At 41.3% G+C, this 22,160-nt stretch overlaps 1 protein-coding gene across 2 annotated transcripts in view; it reads left to right on the forward strand.

Moving 5' to 3' along the window:
- The window catches only part of LOC138300544 (protein DDI1 homolog 2), a 154,494-nt gene that overhangs the window by 93,194 nt on the left and 39,140 nt on the right, over positions 1 to 22,160 (forward strand). For both annotated transcript variants that reach the window (XM_069240037.1, XM_069240036.1), the window contains exon 6: positions 4,556 to 4,684. In XM_069240037.1, coding sequence (XP_069096138.1) covers positions 4,556 to 4,684 — 129 coding nt within the window. The remainder of the gene's footprint in view (positions 1 to 4,555; positions 4,685 to 22,160) is intronic.

Genomic DNA, 22,160 nt, shown 5'->3' on the forward strand with positions numbered 1-22,160 from the left:
GTGGGTAGAAGGGTGAGAAATTCCCCTTGATTATTGTAAATGCAGATATCCCCCCTGAAAAGGAATTCAACGCTATTCTTCAACAGATGCTTAACCAAGTCTTTTGCCTTAGGAAATTCTGTTGACTTAATTATAATGGGGGATTTAAATTGCAAAATCTCAAATTCTTCGCTCCACATCTATTGACCCAGAGAGGGACAAAGTGCTGAATATCCCACCTATCCTATTTCCTCCCAGAATTAGGACAGACAAAAGAGGACTGATCTTATTGAAAGGTCTGAAGTCCTGTAGCAGTATTATTCTGAATGGGCATTTCTGTTCACACTCGCCCGCAGCCTACACTCATAAGTCCCTTATGAGTAATTCCAATATAGACTATGCACCTGCACCTCGTACAATATCACTCAAAGAGGTGAGGTTATGGAAATAATAGATACCTCGTAAAGTGAACATATGATTCTAAAACTTATCTTAAAAATCCAGCTAGGGGCAATAGATCCTTGGTCTATAAATGGCATAAACCTTAGAATTGATGAGAATAATAGGAGAATGGTTTGGTCGACAGCTAAAATAACCGATAAAGCCATTGTTGGAAAATATTGTGGGAAACATGGAGGTTTGGAAGAAGGATGCCTTAATATATTTTCCCAAATTAATGAGACACATTATTACGTGTAATCAGCCTGAGCGTAGTATAAGTGGAATTAAAAAAGCTCAGCTGCCCATTGTGAATCTGAGTAGAGACATTAACAAGCTATTAAGGCGACAGTTGGAGTGTAAGACTATGGAAGTGAGTAGGAAAACATCACTACTTAAGAGAAGAAGATCGCAGGTGAAACTGGCCATCCGAAGGAAATAAGCAGATCACAAGTGTATCGCACTGAGGGAAGCAGCTGCAAAGAGAAACCCTAGTAAATTTGGTGCTATTACCTCTGAGGGGTGCGGAAACCGTAAAACCCTTTTCGCCGACTAGCAGAGGAAGACTGCGGACTGTATATCCGGGTCCTTTATGCTGAAAACCGGGTCATGGACCCTGGGAGAGAGGTGACAGTATTAAATAGACGGGGAGAAATGGATAATATGGGTGCACGCACCATGGCTGAACCAGAGGGGATTATAAAGTCAATGTGCTCATCGGGCTCCATGGGCCCCGATGAGGTTCTGATGACTAATTAAAAGGGAGCCTTCGCTTTGGGCAAGACCTCTTCACCCAGTATTTTGCACCTGCTATTCTCAAGGCAATATCCCGGAATCTTGGACAGGTCGTATAATACTCCCCTTATATAAAAGGGGAGATAGAACAGCACCGTTAAATTATCGACAAATTGCTTTATTAGATGCAACAGGAAAGATTTTTACAAAAAGCATCTTAATGCAATTAACTTGAATGGGTTGAGGAAAATGGTATTCTTCCGGTGGAACAGGCAGGCTTTAGAAAGGCTCACAATACCTTAGATAATATTTTATTAATGCAAACAATAATTGACAAATATGTCCAGACTAGAGGGGAAATAGTGTATGATCCATTTGTGTATTCCACAGCATTTGAGAGGGTGGACAGGAAACTCCTGTGGAGGAAATAGAGGTTCCGCCTTGCCTGGTGCTGTTGGTCATTGCCCTGCACTCTTCGACATGGTGTAAAATCCTCATGGATGGAGAGCAGGGATTGCCAATTTTTAACCAAAAATGACCTGAAGCAGATTTGTTTATTGGCCCCACTGCTATTTTCCCTATACATCTATGACCTCCCCAAAATCCTTAGGAGTACAAATGGCTATGCCCCTGTGGTGGGTTGGTGACCAATCGCCTGCATACTATAACCGGATGACATAGTTGTGTTGGATCTCACCCCAAAGGGCCTAAATCAACGTCTGGCTGCTCTAAATCTTTACTTGGTGTAGCACTACTTGAGAATTAATACATCTAAGTCTCAGGTTGTATGCTTCTCGGGGAAAAAAAAACAGAAGGAAAATCTGTTCCTCCTGGGTCAACATAAGTTGGAGCGGATAGATACATATTGTTTTTTGGGTAAAATCTTTTCCACCAAAATAAATGATCAAGATCATATTTGTAATAATATTAGTAACGCTATCTCGCATGCTCAAGGTTTGGCAGCTTTCTTCAATGCAAATGGTAAACGCCATTTTTTTGCATCTATTGTCTGCCTAACAAGTTAAGATACCAGCTACTCCTTTATACGCACTAGAATGTATAGACACAAATAAATGTGACTTCCTTGACAAGACAGAAAGCCGAAACCTAAAACGCCTGGCTTCCTTCAATAACTCAGCTTCAGGGGCAGCTCTAATGCTTGAATTTGGCATCAAGAATATCTTTGTGCAAGGCCTTGCGGCCGTGATTAGAGGGGCACATTGCCTTATCCACAGCGAGGAATTTACTCTGAGAAACCTGGCTTTAATGGCATTTTTAATCATTTGAGAGAAAAATCCAGTTTTTTTTTTTAAATTACACCTATGCTACTCAGGTCTTAGCTCCCTCACTCCTTCAATACCCTTTATAATCCTAAAAAAAATCTTGAAGGAAGTGACATGGTCCAAAGCCTTTTCAATGGACCTAGATGCGTGCCGCCCTAAAAGAGGTCTTGAGAAGCCAATCAAGTCTGTTTCTATGAAAGTGGTGCAACCTTACCTCACTTGGAATCTTCCACATGGTGTGAGCCGATTTTGTTTATACTGATTAGACTAGATAGAATACCTCTCAGGGATCTAATTTCTAAATGGGATGGCGCTACTAATTCTTGTGACTTGTGTCAAGGTGGGGTACAGAATATCAAACACATTTTATTTGTCTGTCCAGCTTTAGCTGCTCAGAGGAAATTGTGGTTGAAACCCCTCTACTTGCGGTTAAATATTAGATCTTATAGAAAGGCCCTAGATTTATGTTAGTACCCTCGTAATAAAACATTTTGTTATAGCATTTTTTAAAAATTTCAAACCTTCTTGCAGTTAGATTGATCTTCTGTGATTAGATCTCCTCTCGGCCCCTGGTATGGAAATTACATTAAATATTGTAGGGACTTTAGGGGTCTTCCTACAGTTTTAATTTTTTTTTTTTATGGGCTCTGATGGAGGTGGGGCCCCTCGATTCCCCATGAAATTTTACGTTGTTCCGTTTTAAAGAGAAATTCTACGGATGAAGGAAGGGAGGGGTTTGTCCCTCAGTTTCGTTGGGCAAGGAGTCTTTGAATTTAAGAATTGGTTTCTGTAGTGGGAGGTTAAATTAGTTATTTTTAGATTAAATATTGCCATTTATTGGTAGTTCTTGTAATGTGTGAAGTATGTAGGAATGAATTGATGGTTTGGAGTTTTATTTTTAGAAAGTTTATTAATTTATTATGTATTTATATGATTTTGTATCGTTATTCACTTGGATTTCTTTGGAGTTTCAAATCAGTGTAATAAAAATGTAATTGAACAAGCACAACATTAATTTGAATTTCTTTAGACCTTTTATCTGGCCTTATCTGCTGGGAGAATACACCATTTGTTTTATTTTACTTTACTTCTCATTCAAGTATTAAGATATATTTTCATTACCAGAAAACAGATTACCTCTGATATATTTAATAAAAGACTATTGTGTTTTAAGCTGCTTTCCTGGGGCTAAAGAAGTTAAGTCCCCAACTGTTCTTCGCAATTGGATATCTTGCTACTTACTGCCAACAACAAGATCTTGTATATTGACAAGCCCTTAAAACTCCAGATACTTGCCATCTGTATGGACGGCTGTATAAGTGAGCAAGAGAGATTTTTTATTTCAAGTTTGTAATGTACTCCAAAGCAAAACAAATTATTTCGGTATATCTCCAAACATCTGGCATTTAGTGGTGTCTACAAGAATCACATAATGTACTGGTCAAACTTTAGGTAAAAGTTAATGACCATTCAACCTGATGGTTTTGCTTTTTAAAATGTTTTTCCAAGTTGGTGTTGTTTTACATAAATTAGTAAGTAGATAATTGACCCCTTCCTTGGTTCATAGCTTGTTCTATTTGGAAATGATAGTTATTGCTTCCCAAAATGATATCCATACTGCCACTTTACCCACTCTCAGAAACCTCATTCCTCTGTGCTTTCCTGTCTTGAAGTCTTTAATACTGTTACATCTAATTTAACACCTGGAACAGATGCTATCTAACAATCTTTTTCCCTCATACTTCAAAAAGGAATTTAAAAGGCACATTGTAGGGATCAAGAGATCCCTACACGGTTAACTATTTTCTAATAAGCAAGAACTAATTTCCTTATCCAATGCAGTTCCCAGGAGCTATCCCAAATTACTTTTGACTCTATAGAAGATACCCATGTTTGTTACAGGCAAGTAACTTTTTCTACAATACTTTTTTCATTTTGCACTTGCTTGTTGAAAATAGCAGATTTGAAAACCTTAAACCGTGTTGTCGTATTTGTTTTGTTATGTTTGTTTTCTGAAAGTACAGTTCTCATAGAAAACCAAACACTCTTAACGCCTCTTTCCTTCCCTTTCTGTTTTTGTTCATGTTAACCCTGATTATTATAAATGCCTTCTCCGGTAGGTGCTCAGATGACTATTATGAGCCAAGCTTGTGCTGAGAGGTGCCACATCATGCGGCTGGTTGACCGAAGGTGGGCAGGAATTGCAAAGGGTGTGGGCACACAAAAGATCATCGGCAGGGTTCACCTAGGTCAGTGCTTAATGATGCATATGTCGTTTAGCTCTTCTTGACAATGTGGACCTTTTCTTTTTATTAATGATAAGTATGGAAAGTTTAATAATTTTGTATATGCCATAATTCTCAGGGGAGAGAATTTGAACACGTATCAGAACATATACCTCAATTGTACACATACCAGGGCTTATGTAAACTTTAAAACTTTACAGTGCAGGTTTCTTGCATGACACTTGATGCTCCTGGTTGAAAATCTCATTGTGTTGTTGAATGAGATTTTACTAATGCTGGCAGAAACAAAAGTAATACAGGAACTGGCTTTCATTAGGATGCATACACCACCTGACTTGGAAATTATCCTAGCAGTGAGAACAAGATACACAAAGCCTGAAGGTGTATGCGTTTGTGTGTGTGTGTGTATATGTCCGATGGCATGAAGATGTGCGCTACCTGTGCTGTAACTGTGAAGGCTATAGGAGATATTGCAGAGCTTTTTGGATATTTTTTATTTTGTTTTTTATTTTATTTTTAAGTACAAAGAAGTGCATGCTTTTTTCTAATCAGTCTTCAGTGACTCGACAGCTGTTGGGATTTGTCAGGATATGGCTATTGCCATGGCACACCCATTAAATACACCTTATAGCTTAAAATTAGTAATCCTTTTTTTAAATAAGTATTGTTTTAATCTGTGCTAAGGTGAGTATATGCACAGAATTAACTCTGTGGTAGATACTCTAAAAAGGCTTAGGGAAGGCACAGTCATATCTGCTTTTTCTTCTACTAAAGTCTCTTCAACAATACCATAAATGACAATTCAATTTTAACAGGAAGGTGTGGCTAGCACCTATTGTCAATGGCAGAGAAACCAAATGCTATAACAAAAAAAGGACTTTACCCTCACATTTATTAATATGGGTTGAGGAGAAGCTTTGCAATACACCTGAAAGTGTGATAAAAATGAACAAAATGCAAAGGATATTGACAATTGTGGGGAGTACATACACTCAAGTTCAGGTCTCCACATTGTATTAGACCATGTGTGTTTTTGTTAATGACGGAAGTGTTTTGATGTTGTGTGTGCATGACCAGAGAGGTGCTTGTATCTTGTATTGCTGTGCTTAGAGCTGTGATATGAGCTACGGCTGAGCTTCCACAAGGCCCAAACAATCTATTTAAATGGGGGTGCGGGGGGATTATAGGAATTTCTGTATTAGTAGCTGACGTCCTTTGAGAAATACAAGTGGTTCATGTGTAACAACTTGCCAGAGAAAACTAGAATTCTACAGTTACAAAAATCAGGATTGGAAAATGTTCAAACCAAGTTGGTTAAGAAGATAAGAATTTAAAATGTAAAATGCCTGCACAATGAAGGAAATCTGGTGTAGGGATCTCATTCACATGATAACGTTTTTATTTATTTTTCCGCTTTCTTATTAATTTTCTTTTACATTTTGATTTAACATAAAAGTAAATGTTTACTGTTATATATATTTTTTAATTTTACTCCATACTCAAATTCCAATAATAAATCTACTCATTCTGTTATTTATTAGTTCTGGTTTAAAATAATTATTTTTCTATAGTTAATTTGCTAAATGTTTAGACATAGTGCAAAAATTGGAGTGATGAAATTGACTGTTGTACCTACAACTCCACAGCCATTGGGGATATTTCAGCAGTTTGGGGTGGTGAGGTTTATTATTTCTACTTCATTTCTACAAATATTGGAGAAAGTGCAAACGTTGGTTGGGGTAAGGTTTGCCATTCTACCTTTTGTCCCAAACACTTGGGAGTTAAAGAGCATACATTGGAGGCAGGGGTGCAAAATAATATTTTAACCCCAAACACACATACATTGGGGAAAGTAAAAAAAAAAAAGGTTTGGGGGAAGCATGATTAAAAAATACAGATGTAACTCCAGTCCCACAAACATTGTGAAAAATGTAAACATTGAAAGAGGGAGCAAAGATACTATCATATTTCCTGACCAAAAATAAAAGTTTAAAGTTGTTTTTAATAGTAGTTCAGACATACTATTAAAGCAAAATTAAAACCTCTTAAATATATATGAAAATATTAACAACAAAATATAAAAAAGGTATACAGTAAAGTTAATTAAAAAAATAATAATAATTTAATACATCTGCACCCAAAAAACTGCCCCACATGTAATTGCATAACAAAAGGAACTAAACATTAAAAACCCTAAAACACAATTACCCTAATAATAAAACCCTACTCACCCAATCGCATGTAAAACACACAATACAAAAACTATCTTAACCTCTTTGCTGCCAGGCCTTTTCCCCCTCAGGTCCAAACCTTTTTTTGGCTATTTGGGGCAGTTCGCGCTTAGGCCCTCATAGCTTTTTCTCCACATAAGCTACCCACACTAGATTTGTGTCCTTTTTTCCCAACATCCTAGGGATTCTAGAGGTACCCAGACTTTGTGGGTTTCCCCTGAAGGAGACCAAGAAATTATCAAAAATACAGCAAAAATTTCGTTTTTTTCCAAAAACAAATGGGGGGGGAAAAGGGGCTGCAGAAGAAGGCTCATTGTTCTTTCCCTGAAAATAACATCAACAAAGGGTTTGCAGTGCTAAAATCACCATCTTCCCAGCTTTCAGGAACAGTCAGACTTGAATCAGAAAACCCCATTTTTCAGCACAATCTTGACATTTTACTGGGACATACCCCATTTTTACTATTTGTTGTCCTTGCAGCCTCCTTCCACTTAGTGACAGAAATGGGTGTGAAACCAATGCTGGAAAGCTAAACATTTCTGAAAAGTAGACAAAACTGAAAAAATTCTGAATTCAGCAAGGGGTCATTTGTGTAGATCTTAGAAGGGTTTCATACAGAAAATAACAGCTGAAATAAAAAAATATTGAAATTGAGGAGAAAAAAACAACAATTTTTCTCAGTGTTTTGCTCTGTAACTTTTTCCTGCGATGTCATATTTTTGAAAGCAGTATACTGTTACGTCTGCTGGACTCTTCTGGTTGCTGGGATATATAGGGCTTGTAGGTTCATTAAGAACCCTAGGCACCCAGAGCCAATAAATGAGCTGCACCTTGCAATGGGTTTTCATTCTATACCGGGTATACAGCAATTCATTTGCTGAAATATAAAGAGTGAAAAATAGGGATCAAGAAAACCTTTGTATTTCCAAAATGGGCACAAGATAAGGTGTTGAGAAGCAGTGGTTATTTGCACATCTCTGAATTCCGGGGTGCCCATACTATCATGTGAATTACAAGGCATTTCTCAATTACACGTCTTTTTTACACACTGTCTTACATTTGGAAGGACAAAATGAAGCGAAAGACAAGGGGCAATAACACTTGTTTCGCTATTCTGTGTTCCCCCAAGTCTCCCAATAAAAAGGGTACCTCACTTGCGTAGGTGGGCTTGATGCTCACGACAGGAAATGCAACATGGACACATCACATTTTTACATTGAAATCTGATGTGTTTTTTGCAAACTGTCTAGATGTAGATTGTGGCCTCTAGCTCAGCCAGCACCTAGGGAAAACTAGCAAACCTGCACATTTCTGAAAACTAGACACCTAGGGGAATCCAAGATGGGGTTACTTGTGGGGCTCTCACTAGGTTTTGTTACCAAGAATCCTTTGCAAACCTCAAAATTTGCCCAAAAAAATACTTTTTCCTCTCATTTCGGTGACAGAAAGTTCTGGAATCTACGAGGAGCCACAAATTCCTTCCACCCAGCGTTCCCCCTAGTCTCCCGATAAAAAATGGTACCTCACTTGTGTGGGTAGGCCTAGCTCCCACGACAGGAAATGCCTCAAAACACAACGTGGACACATCACATTTTCCCAAAGAAAACAGAGCTGTTTTTTTGGAAAGTGCCTAGCTGTGGATTTTGGCCTCTAGCTCAGCCGGCACCTAGGGAAACCTACCAAACCTGCGTTTTCGGTCCTGGGCTAAGCAGCCATCTAGGGAAACCTACCAAACCAAGACATTTCTGAAAACTAGACACCCGAGGGAGTCCAGGGAGGTGTGACTTGCGTGGATCCCCCAATGATTTCTTATCCAGAATCGTCAGCAAACCTCAAATTTAGCTACAAAAAATCACTTTTTTCCCCACATTTCTGTGTGGGATCACCGCACCGGGACAGATTTACTACCACCCAATGTTCCCCTCAGTCTCCCAGTAAAAATGATACCTCACTTGTGTAGGTGGGCCAAGCGCCTGTAACAGGGAAGAGCCAAAAACATGTCGAAATTGAGGGGGAACCAAAGCGGGTCCAAAAGGGCAGTTTGAAAATAAACATTTTTAGGCTGACAAGTGCAGCAGAAATTTTATCGGTATAGATGGGACTATGTTGGGTGGTAGGAATTTTGTGGCTTCCTGCAGATTCCGGAAGGTTCCATCACAAAAATGTTGGAAAAATGTGTGATTTTCAGCAAAGTTGGAGGTTTGCAGGGCATTGTGGGTAAGAAAATGGTGCGGGTGCATGTGAAGCACACCACCCATTGAAAACCTGATGTTTAGTTTTCAGATGTGTCCTCGGTCTTGTGGATTTTTCTACATGGCAGCGTTCCAAAGTCAAAAAAGTGCAGCCCTCACCATTCCAAGTGGGACGATTTTGAGAGTTACCAAGCTCTCATGGCCCAAATGTAAAACCAAAACCCAAAATAATCAAATGCCTTCTTGTTTTGCGTGGGATAAAATGTTTTAGTATGCGGGGGAGAGCTGAAAGACTGTTACCTCTTTCAGTTGGGGTGGGTACATAACCAGGCCCATACTGGTTGGTAGCCACCTCCCCACTATTTTTTTTTTTTTTTAATTCCATGCCATCTAGTAGACTTGTTTCTGCGACCCCCCGCCAGAAATGGCCTAGAAAAAATTTAGCCCCTCAGTGAGCGACCCTTGCTGAAGGGGTCACTCCCTAAACATAAAAGGGGGGGGGGGTGGGCAGAAATGGCCTAAAAATGATTTGCCCCCAAGGGGCCGCTCCCCTTATATTCATTTAAAAAAAAAAATCCCTGTTGTCTAGTGGGCATTTCTGCTGCCCGATCGCATTCTTGCAGAGACATGAAAGGAAAGGCCTTTCCTTTCCTTTCATGTCTCTGCTGGACCCCTCCTCCCGGACGGAAGAGAAATGCAGAGCATTTCTCTTCCGCAATCGTGCTGGAAGCATGCTTCCAGCGCAATGGGAGGTGACCTCTGATGACTGGGGGGGGTCAGGGTGGAAGGGGAAGCAATTCCCCTTCCAGCCCTGACCTGGGGGATTGTGGGGTGGCACTCAGGGGGAGCGCTGAGAGGCGCAGTAGTGCCTGAGAGGCGCAGCCACGGACGTAACCATTACGTCCATGGCGGTAAAGGAGTTAAATTCTTAAATACATGAACCCCGATAAGTAAAAACAAAATAAATAAAAAAGTGTTTAAAAAGAATGAACATTCATCATCTTGATAAATAGAAAAGAAAATTATCCAACCAAAACCCCAAAACAATCCTAAACCAAAATACATTTTCCTACTACTTCTGCAACAAAAAAAATATAATACACATTCTATTACATGCCACAACATTTTAATATATTGTCAAACATATAAAAGACCTACATTTGCTATTATGTCCCATGATCTGTTTGCAATTGCAAGTTTTTTATCAGAATTTTGTGTCTAGCGATATTTTCAACTCTCTGTTCAGCTTTAAACTATTTAATTATTCTAAAGGGAGCCAAGAGCCATTTGACCAGACTTCATACACTGTCAAATGAAGGAGATTGCATCTAATATGTGAAGAAGTCAGTCAGCCCACCCCCCCCATCTTTCCCTCAGTTCATGATGGCCACAATGAAGTTGTACTATCTTAGATTTTGTATTTTTGTAGTCTAACTGTCCACTTGGTAGCTACTGTTGCCTCCTCTGACTCCAGTACCCGTGTTAACCTTGCTGATGGACTTCGAAAGCACCCTCTAGCCATTGGTTGATTCCCACTCCCCCTCAGGTACATAAGGGAGTGAAAGCAGAGTTGTCTGCAACTTGTTGCAACTAGGAGCTCATTCGCAACAAATACCTTTAGACATCATAAAAAGACCCTTAGACATCATTAAAAGAAGGGCGGGTGCCCACATTTGCAAGATGATCTGACTTCCTGAACACCTCCAGTCCACCCAGGTACTGCTCATTGATGAAGCAAATGCCCCTCTTTAGAGTCTAGCAAACAAGGTCTTCTATCCTGTCTGTTAAACTCTTGGTCACCCCATCACATTTACAGATTGACTGACCTTCAGTTTTCAAATTCCAAAGCCCTATTGGCTCAGCGCTTTCTTTTTTTATATAGACACTTCTACTTTCCAGTCAAGTGTGAATGGATATAATTGCAGCAGCTTGGGAAATGCATACTACTGATTAGTAAATAACCAGTGATCTACAGTTCCTCACACTGCCAACCAAAATAGAAAATTTGATGTTGCAGGTGTCCCCAGTGACCTTCTTCATGGCAAGTGTGTCTCATATCCTAAAATTGATCTTCCCAACTCCTCATTTGTTATAGTTGCATGACTAAACATAATTCCATTCTTGCAGCTGCAAAGCGTCATGGCTTATATTTTTCTAATTATGCAGTTTAAGTTTTGAGTAAGGATCTTCCAGTGATCTTGTAAAGACCCCTCAGATTACAGCAGAGTCAGTATAGGAGTCTGTACAACAAGTTTGTTTCTCTCAAACGTCATAGCTCATTTCAGTGGTAGAAGGGGGTGAACAATGTACAAAACAGAGACCATTTTGTCATAGATTGGCCTTGAAACTATAATCATAGAAACTTCACTGGTAGAGATTAGAGTGAAAAGAGGAAGTCTAGGTCTTCCTGGTGGAAAAACAAATAGCTGGCTTCATGGCTTCAGTAGAAATCTCTTCATGTAAATATGCTAGAGTTGTGACCGATTTACCTAGCACTGAATTCTTTCTCCCCTTTGTTGTCTATATTCACTGTAGAGCATTTAGGCTTTGCTGGTCTTCCCTCACATCCGCAATGCTTTGTCATTTCAGTTATTCTGAAGGTGATAAACATGGTAAATGAACAGAAGCGGAAGTTATTCTTGAATGTTCCACTTTGGGCAAGTATGACCCAGAGCCTTTGGACCTGAGTGTACATTTCCTCATGGTACATACCAGTTATAGATGCTGGGAGCTGTCCCTTTGGTTTGTAAATCTGTGTCCTTGAATGCCGATCAGAAACATTTAGTAGCCACCTCATTAGCTGCATAGACTACAGTAATGGTGGTTTCCAGAAGGCCTCAGCTAAATTCTGCATGCATGTAAATGCATGTAAATGGAGTAGGTGTACAATGAAACAATCTGAATGTTTCCGGAATATGCAATTTGCCCTTTCATTGGCAGAGGAAGGCCTAGGTACTGTAGTGGTCTGGAATTTCTGACACCTAATGCCCATGACATATTGTCGGGTTCAAGGACAACAAGTTTTTATGTTTGTTTTGTCCACTATACCAGTAGGTTCAACCCCCTCCAGTGCAAACCCTTTGGTTCCAGCCTACAGACCCATAGTATACACTTTAGAAAGAGGAGTGTTTGGCAGTAAGAGAAGGTTTGAAACCTTATATTTGTTGTTCATACAATTCATTCACACTTAGATTATTAGTACTTCATAATACTTTATTTGGCTCAATTGAGCAATAAAAGTCACATCATCACAGAACAATACACAATTCTTGATAAAAAGAAGAATATTAAAACGATAATGAGAGACATCTCGACTTTTACATGAGCCTTAATATTTAGAGCACACCTCCTTCAGAGCACTTATAATATAATTTAAAACCGCCTGAATAACATTTTAAGTACCCAACTGGTGCAAAAAGGCAAAAGCAGCTACATGTGATCGGAGTCCTAATGCTCATAAAACTGGGCGCAGAAACTGTCTTCTTTGAGCAACATAAAATGTACATGAACAATACAATGTGCAATGTGCTCTGCTCAGCCAATATCTCACAGTGGTAGGGAGGGAGAGATTCAAACCAAGTACCTTTCTGGGGAAAAGCCACCAGGCCATGAATAGTTTTGAGATGAAACCTTGTCAGTCAAAACACGTTTCTCATTTGAAGTATTCTGTAAATAAAGTGCCGGGTGCGCAGCAAGATCACCAAAAATAGGGGCTATCCCGCCACGCCTGGTCTAAAACCGTATCCTTAACACACCTTGTTTAAAAAGTTTTTTGGTTTGCCTTAGGGCAATAAGACTTAAACACTCAAGATTATAAAAATTAGTGGGGGCATTAAGCTTTTTAAAGCTCGTTTTAATGTACTCCAACCAAGGGATGTCTAAATGCTTGACCAGAGCCATGCAATCTTTTATTATGGTTTAGCACTATTGTGCCTCGGGATTTCTCCATACTCTATGCCAGTGGTTCCCAAACGTTTGCGTTAGGTGGACCCCTACTTTATCTTCACTGGAACCCTGGGACCTCCCCCCCCCCCCCCCCCCCAAATAATTATTATTGGAATCCGGGGACCCCCCCCACACCCCCCCCCCCCCCCCCCAGTTATAAGTCATTACTGAAAGCTGGGGACCTAATCTGTGAATATTATTTATTTTTCTAAGCAGTCGCGGACCCTCGAAGGAGGCTTCGCGGACCCCCAGGGGTCCCCGGACCACAGTTTGGGAACCACTGTTCTATGCCATAAATATAGAAGTTTAACAAAATTGAAAGTATTGGACAGGCCATCCTCTTCATGGCAAAAATACGCTGTGGTGGATTGCGGGACTGCCAACAGCCTTCTCAGAAACGTATTTTCGGCTACTTGAAGAACATTGCTGTTCACATACCCCAATACACCTGCGCCAAAAGTGGCCACAGGCACACACTTACTGTAAAAAATGCAAGCAATTTCTCTCACTGGCTTATGGCCCAGCCACTTTAATAATCTAAAACCAGCATCAATTGGAAGTTGGAATTGCATAATTCTCACGTTAAGTAAAAACTTCCAATTAAAATCAAACTCAACATCAATCTGGATCCCCAAATAAGTAAAGTGAGGAGTTTTCACAATTTCCTCACCTCTAAGTACAAATGTCCTTGTTATAGTTTTGGGCCACATTTCATAACAGAGGACTTAGTGCAATTAGTGCTGAGACCTAAGCCAGATATAAAATTATTAAAAGCATCTAACAGAAGCTGGAGTGCATTAGCTGTACGGGCAATAAAAACGGCATCATCTGTGTAAAGCAGAACGGGTCTTTCTCTCGTGTTTACTCTGGGAATATCTTTGCCAACTTTAACCAAAAACTCTCCCACAGAGTTAATGAAAATTAAAAAAAAAAAAAAAAAAAAAAAAAAAAAAGGTGGAAGGCTAAGACACACTTGTCTTACCCCTGTTAAAGATGGATATTGATCAGTAAAATCCCCTCCTTGCTCTACCTCACTCTAGCTCTGGTGTGACCATTATTGCACTTCTTATGATGTTAGTTAGAAGGGAAGCCCAGAACTGTAGAAGAGATTTCAAAAAATCCAAAGGGACTCTATCTCGTCCCGGGGCTTTACCAGAGTGGTGATTCTCAATGGCAAAAGTAACATCAAATGATGTGATTGTACTGCAAAGAGCCCGGCTATCACAAAGAACTTCACTTTCAGAGCCCGTGGCAGAGGGCTGCAGCTTAGTGCCAAAGACCTTAGAAAAATTAGTCACCCAATCCTTACTTGAGATAGGACATTCAGCTTTCATCGAAGCCTCACCCAAAGGGTTCAGGGCGTTTACGGACTTGCCAAAAGCTTCGGGAATCTTTCCTCTCAAATGCTACTTTTAAATCATCCCAGGCCTTTGCTCTAATTTCAGTGTTCCTGGCGCAAGTTGTCTTTTTTTTATAGAGCCTCCTGGCCTGAGCTATTTCTGACAGATCCTGCGGACTCTTCTTTAAGGCAGATTTTAGCTGCTTATGAGCTTTAGAGCAAAACCACTTTGGGTTATCCATGTTTCTAGGTTCAACTTAAGTTAATTTAGCAGCCATATAGCTATTTAGCCTGGTGTATGCATTTATAACTTCTGATGGGTCTGCATCCTCCTGCAAAACTTTGCCAATATCTGACTGATTATTCAATACAAGGCCCCTAAGGAAAGTTTCCTTGTCTTTCTTCTCCCATTTAATACTTAGGCCTTTATTACTACTATATTCTGTTGAAGGTTGGAAGACTGTCTATATAGCTTTAGATGGAACTAGCTTAAGCTCAAGCTTGAGTGGATTATGATCACGCAAACATGATGCCATGACATGTCTCTAGTGCTGATAATAATGGGCTAGAGATGAGCACATGGTCAATGGAAGAATTTGATTTAGGGCCCTTAAGCAAAGGAAGTTTTAATGTGCTCAACTGCATGTGATCTAAGGATTAAATCAAATTATATGCAGAAATCACCCTATTCATTGAATCACCATAAGGTGTATGTCTACAATGAGTGAAGGGTTGATTGAATTCATCACATATTCCACATAGTGCACCTAAAGCACATACTTCAATTGTAAAATCTCCTACCCACACTGTTACCACCTCCTTTATATGATCATTCAGAGTTTTATACAAAACCTCCTCTAATTCATCCACAATACTAGTCACTGAGCGATCAAAATGTAATTATAATTTACCAGAACAAGATCAAAAGGCTACTGTAGAGTGATCAATACCACATGAAAAAAGATAGAAACAGCCATTTCAGATATTGTGCAGCAACCGAGGAGACAGATACAAAAGTGGCCAAGCCCCCCTTAGCCCACCCTGAAGTTGAGGGGATTGCTGGAACATGATAAGTTACAAACCCGTTTAAATACAGCATGTCCTGTAGCCATGTCTCTTGGCAGCAGATTATTTAAAATGGTCCACTATGTTCAACCAATCTGGGGCCTCCTGTTTGGTAAGCAGACCAGCCACATTCCATGAGATTAAGCCCAAGGTGCCTACCTTTGCTGGTGAATCATTGATAATTGTCAAAGAGTTTGCTAAAGAATTTGAGGAGTTAGGCCTTCCTTCTGCCCTATGGGACTGTCCGTCCAGTTGCTCCAAGGAAGACAGAATATCAAACCTATTGGAGACAGTCAAGTGAAAATTATGCAATGAGTCATGAGGAAACCTTTGTGTCCTTGGAGGATAAAAAGAACCCAGCGAGAGGGCTTTATTGTCGTCTGAATTAACAGCAGTGTGGCTGAGAGAATTTAAAAGAGCCTGAACTATACGGGGACTTCTGAAATTAACTACCACACATTCTCCCTAGAAGGTTTTGTCCGCTGGGCCAATCCAAGCAAACCCTCCTTGAAGTAATAATCTGTCTTAGGGAATCATAAGGTCCATGTGAGTATGTTCCCAATCAATGTGATACCTTATTTCTCAAAGAACCATGTGATTCTGGGTACCTTGTGTAAACATATGGTACGTTAGCCAAAATAATAACATATGGTGTGCAGTCGGGGGTATGTCGGGGTGAGGAAGGTAGGCATTGTTTCCTAACCCCTCCCTTACAAAACCTGCCTCCTCTCTATGACAACTCCTCAGTGGAGCAGTAGACCACCTGGACTTTGATATTCCGGTTATCTTTGCGTTAGAGTTATTACCAGAATTTCAAATCGTGAGGGGCTTGGCAGTACTAAAATTTCCACTCGCCGGAATGGACTGCTGATCAACCCGCTGATCCTTCTGCAAAGAGATGTGAGCTGGAATAGCTAGAGGAGAGACTTGGGTACCCACCGCTCCCCCTGTAACTAAACCTGAGGGCAATGAAGATGTAGGTGGTAAAGGTGGCACTGCGTGAGCTGCTCCTATGAGACCCCAAAGCATTTAGCTTCTTACGTTCAGTCTCTATGACTTTTAACTGCTCCAAAATGGGTTTCAACCAAATGTCCAGAGCGGCATAGAAAGATTCATCTCAGGGATCAAGTTTGAGCCCAGTTTTTTAGCCTCCCGCGATGTAATGTCTTTCTCCCGTGATGACTAGATTGTATTGACCCTTGGTCACTTAGATTTCGTGGCCACCTCCAGTCTGTCTCTTCCCAGCCACTCCCTGAGTTGGAGAAGTAATCACCATAACTCTGGTTCCAGACGAATTATAGGCAGGTGGGGTGGATGAGGCCACAGAGAGGTGGTGAGATCCAAAGTAGAATGAGCCTGGTCTTGTCTCCCCCTATTCTCCATTGAGTCAGTTAAAGGACCGGAGCCTTCCTCTAGGTATATAGAAGAAGTAGGTTGCATTTCTCTCAGAGCAGGGAAGAGGAGCGTGATAAGCAGTGCTCTGCTAGCACGGTTTCCTTGTTAATAATATCAACTGTGCGAGTCGGAAAGGCATCCCTACCTGGTTGGAATAAATGACTGACTGAGCCCGCTAAAGAGAGTCACCGTGCCACAGCATTTGTTGAAGAGGTTCAGAGAGAAGTGCTTCAGATCTGTCAATACCCTGAGCAGTGGCCCACCAAACTGTTGAGTAGGGCTCAGAGCAACTTCATAGGTATTCAAACAGCAAAGAGTTGAATGCAACTTTTGGATTTGTGAAATTTGACGATGGTAGCCAATAGAGAGTCCGCCATTCCAATTAATGTTAAAGATGATCCTGAGACCCACACGTCAAAGGACTCTAGAGAAAGTTTGTATAAACTTGGTCAGCAAACCGTGTCAGAGAACACACTACTTTGAACATCAGTTTACAATGCTGCCACTGTCCTGAAACCACCACCACCTTCGATACCCCCAAATATTAAAAAATGGTGGTAGATATACAGCTTGGATAGAGGGATGTATGTCGGAACGACGCCTGCCGGAACAACGAATGCCTGAACAACGAGGTCGGAACAACGACCTTGTTCTTACCACTAATAATGCCTTTACCACTAATGCCTTAACGATTTTTCGTTGTGAAGGCATTCCTGGTAAAGGCATTAGTGATAGGCATCCATTGTTCCTGCATGCGTTCCCCCTGGCCCCCACCCCTAAAAATTACTTCAACCCCCCCCCCCCCCTCCTCTAAAACAACACCCACCCTTGCCCCTAAAACTAGCCCGCCCGCCCCTAAAACTGACCCCCACCCTACCCCAAAACAACCACAACCCCCACCCCATCCCTGAAACCTAAAATACCCACCAGCCCCTACCCCGCCCCTAAAATTACCCGACCCCCCCACCCCTAAAACCGACCCCCACCCTACCCCCAAAACAACCCCCACTCCTAAAACTACTGAGCCCCCCCACCCTGCCCTTAAAGCTAAACCCCCCCAACTCCCCACCCCGCCCCTAAAATTACCCGACCGCACCAACCCACCCCTAAAACCCCAACCCCCCACCCCGCCCCTAAACCAGAAAATACCTAAAACCCGACCCCCCCCCCCCTACCTGCCCCCCAAACCAGAAAATACCCCCACCCCCAAACCAGAAAATACCCCCACCCCTGGCCCTAAACCTTAAACCCTGACCCCCCCCACCCCAAACCAGAAAATACCCCTGACCCCCACCCCCGGCCCTAAACCTTAAACCTGACCCCCCCCCCCCGCCCCTTGGCCCCAAACAAGAAAATACCCCAACCCCCCAGCCCTAAACCTTAAACCCTGACCCCCGCCCCCAACCCAGAAAATACCCCCTCACCCCTGCCCCCAACCCAAAAAATACCCCCACCCCCGGCCCTAAACCTTAAACCCTGACTCCCCATCCCGCCCCCAAACCGAAAATACTTCATTCCCCGGCCCTAAAACCCCGCCCCCCAAACCAGAAAATATCCGACTACCCCTGGCCCTAAACCTTAAACCCCGACCCCCCCCCTGCCCCCGCCCCCAAACCAGAAAATACCCCAAAGCCCCCCCCCCCCCCCCGGCCCTAAACCTTAAACCCCGACCCCCATCCTTGCCCCCAAACCAGAAAATACCCCGACCCCCCTGGCCCTAAACCTTAAACCCCAACCCCCACCCCCCTAACCAGAAAATACCCCGACCTTAAACCCCGACAACCCCCCTCTCCCCGGCCCCAAACCAGAAAATACCCCGAAACCTCACCCCTGCCCCACTTACCTGAGTCGTCGCGTCATCCTCCTCAGCCGACTCCCTTGTTTGTGCCTTAACCACACGTGCGTTGTTCAGCAGGTGCGTAGTTAAGACACAAAACAACGAAGTCATGGTTAACGAAAGCATTGTTCCTCTTTCGTTAACCAGGACTTTTTTGTTTAGGAGTCGGCGTTGAGGGCGTTTCCCTGGATAGAGACATTTGAACATTTCATTGATTCACTTAAAGAGACTAACAGAATGATTTTCAGGTATCTCAAAAATCTTGCTCGTGATGGTGTGAAAGAAGTCATAAAGAAAATGCAGGGTACTGACTAAGTCACATACCGTCAGAGTAAAAACGCTTTGAAACTCAAGTTCAGTCCCGCACCAAACGTTGATTATGGACTATACATTTTCAGTCAGGAATGTCAAAGAGTTGATGAAACTATCGATGAATGTTTGGAAAGATTAAATGCACTCATCAAACACTGTAGGTTCAATTAATTTCACAATAAAGAAGCTATGCATCTCAGAGTTATTGATGAATATTTGTCAGATTAATTCAGACGATGAATACTGAGACTTAGCCTGGAGCAAGTGTTGATGGCTGCCAGAGGTGAGGTGCATGCTGAAAAACAAGCTGCTGACATGAAGGCCAGAGGTGCCCAGAACGAATCAGTCATGCGTGTGAAAAGTAAGCTGACGCAAAAAACTGAAAGACACAAAGTAATGTCTCCGTATAAAAGGAAGTTAAGTTTTACATTTTGATTTTCATTTCCCCACAAAGGAAAGGGTTCCACCATTGGAAAGCTATGTGAAGTCTGTTGGGGGGGGGGAACATTTTATGGTGATGTGTAAATTGAAAGAAAAAATAAAAGCGTCATGGCCTGATGACAAAATGGCCACCAGAACGTTCCAGAAGCAACGTTCAACCCATGCCCACAAAGCTGAGCAGCAAAATCAGTTGAGGCAAATTGATACTAAATGAAAATCATAGTCAAACAATTCATCAGTTTAAAAAACAAGTGAAAGTAAAGAAAGTGATTGTGCCATGTGAATGTTTAGCTCCGAGAGCAAAATCGTACAAACACTGTCCAGAGATATGTTGAAAATAAGTGGTTGTTCAATATCTTTAATTTTCAACAGTGGTGCATTGATAAACATAATGCATGAAGAGAAATACAATGAAATATCTCCATCACTGCAGCTTATGCCATTGAAGATCAAAGTGTATACTTGAACTGCATTGATGCCTAGAAAGACTCAAGTTTAATTTGTAATAACAGTGAAACGTAAGAAAACGAAGGTAGAAGCATTGATCCATGTGCTTCAAGGTACAGCGTCAAGTGCCTGTTACTCAGTTTGAACATGGCTGCTGTTATGGGATTGATTTCAGTGAATTACAACATGAATTTATTCCCTTTGTTTCATGGTTTAGAAAGTTTAAAACTATGAAAGTAAAACTGCATAATAATGAGGATGTTCGTCCTTTTGCTCAGAGACCTAGAGTTGCTTTTCATTTACAAGAAGCTGTTGAAAAAGAACTTGAATTGTTACTTAAGCTTGACGATACTGAGCAATCCATTGGTCCAACACCATTGGTTTTTCCTATAGTAATAGTGCCTAAAAAGGACAGTGAAGGAGCTATACGCATCTGCGTTATCATGCGTCAGTCAAATAAGGCAATTGAACAAGAATGATATCCAGGTCCACACATTGCTGACATGGTAATGCAGTTGAAAAGTGCACAGGTTTTTTCTCACCATGATTTAAATAAAGGTTATCATCCGTTGGAACTCAAAGAAGTGGCAGGTATATCACAATCTTTTCTACATATGTTGGTTTGGTTCGATGCAAGACACTTAGTTTTAGTGTGTCAACAGCTGCAGACCCTTTTCAGGACATCATTAAACATGCCATGCAGCCTATTCTGAATGCATTCATTTATAGCAATGATGTTAGTTTTTGGAGCTACCCAGAAGTAGCACGATAGAGCTCTCGCACTACTCCGTTGTTTACTCAGTGATGCAGGATTGACTTTGAATGGAGACAAGTGTGAGTTCAACAAGACAAAACTAAACATTTATGGCCACACCTTTTATGATGGGGGATGACACCTGATTCTTCAGAAGTGCATGCTCGGTCAAATGCTGATCCCGGACAAGATGTTTCAATGGTACATTTAGATTTCGAGGTACATACAAGACTTTGCCACTGTTAGTGCCCCATTACGAGAGTCTACTGAGACAAATGTTTCCTTTCAATGGTCTCAAGAATGTGAGAATTTTCAGGAGGATCAAGCAAACCATTGAAAATGCTACAAAGATGGCATACTTCAGTATGAAGTTTCATACAGAGGTTGTCGTTGACGCACGGCTGGTCTCATTAGGTGATATCCTTGCACAGCATAGTGGCGGCCAAATGCTTGATGGCATATTGTGGCCTAAGCTAGTAGTAATTTGTCCCAGACAGAATGTGCTTGCTCACAATCTGAGAAAGGAAGTTTGGCTGTGGTACGGGCTTGTGAACATTTCTATGTATTTCTGTACAGAAAGCTTTTTAGGCTGTTAACTGATCATAAAGCTTTACTGAGCACATTTGGTCAAGATGCTGCCTCGCATTGAACGATGGGGACTCCCCTTGCCAGGATATGATTAAACAGTTGTGCATCATGCAGGAATGGATCAGAATCCTGCTGACTACTTTTCAAGAGTGTCTATACAAGGTCACAGTACTCCATCCAAGATGGCTGGAGCTACAGTAACCTCACTTTCAAGTCAAGACACCAGTAGTTATCTTGTTAGCCCAGATTATAACTGCCACAAGCCATGATAGTGACTTGTTGGAGTTAAAAGAAATAATTACACATCAGTCATCGAACCAACACACTAAACCTCTCACCAATGATGGTAAATATCAAATATACAAGAATGTCAAGGATGAGTTGTCTGTAACACAGGTAGGAGTTACACTGCAAGGGTCGAGAATCCTGATTCTGGAGAGTGCAACAGAAAGTAATTAAAGTGGCTCACCAAGGACATTGTGGTATAGTCTCCACAAAAGGAGCTCTCTGAGACCATGTCCGGTTGCCATACTGAGATGAAAGTGTTGAAAAAGAACTCAAGGCCTTTCATATATGCAACAGCCTTTCTACCAATGTTACTCAATATGCTTTAAACATGTCAGAGCTCCCCAAACATGCTTGGGTAAGAATAGCCATCAACTTCTTTGGTCCACTCGATAACAGATATCATCTAATGGTAATTGTAGATAAATACTCATGTTACCTGCTTGTTGAAGATATCTTATCTACGACTCATGAACGAGTCATTTAAAAGCTTGATGGCATCTTCGCAACCTAGGGTATTCTAGACAATGTGAAGTCTGATAATGACCCACCCTTTAACAGTTCAGAATTCAAAGAATTCCTGAAGCATCTGAACATAAAGCATCAAAAGGTTACACCTTTGTGTCCGTAGGCTAATTGACGTCTTTT

The sequence above is a fragment of the Pleurodeles waltl genome, chromosome 6 (genome assembly GCF_031143425.1).
Source record: "Pleurodeles waltl isolate 20211129_DDA chromosome 6, aPleWal1.hap1.20221129, whole genome shotgun sequence".
NCBI classification, from domain to species: domain Eukaryota; kingdom Metazoa; phylum Chordata; class Amphibia; order Caudata; family Salamandridae; genus Pleurodeles; species Pleurodeles waltl.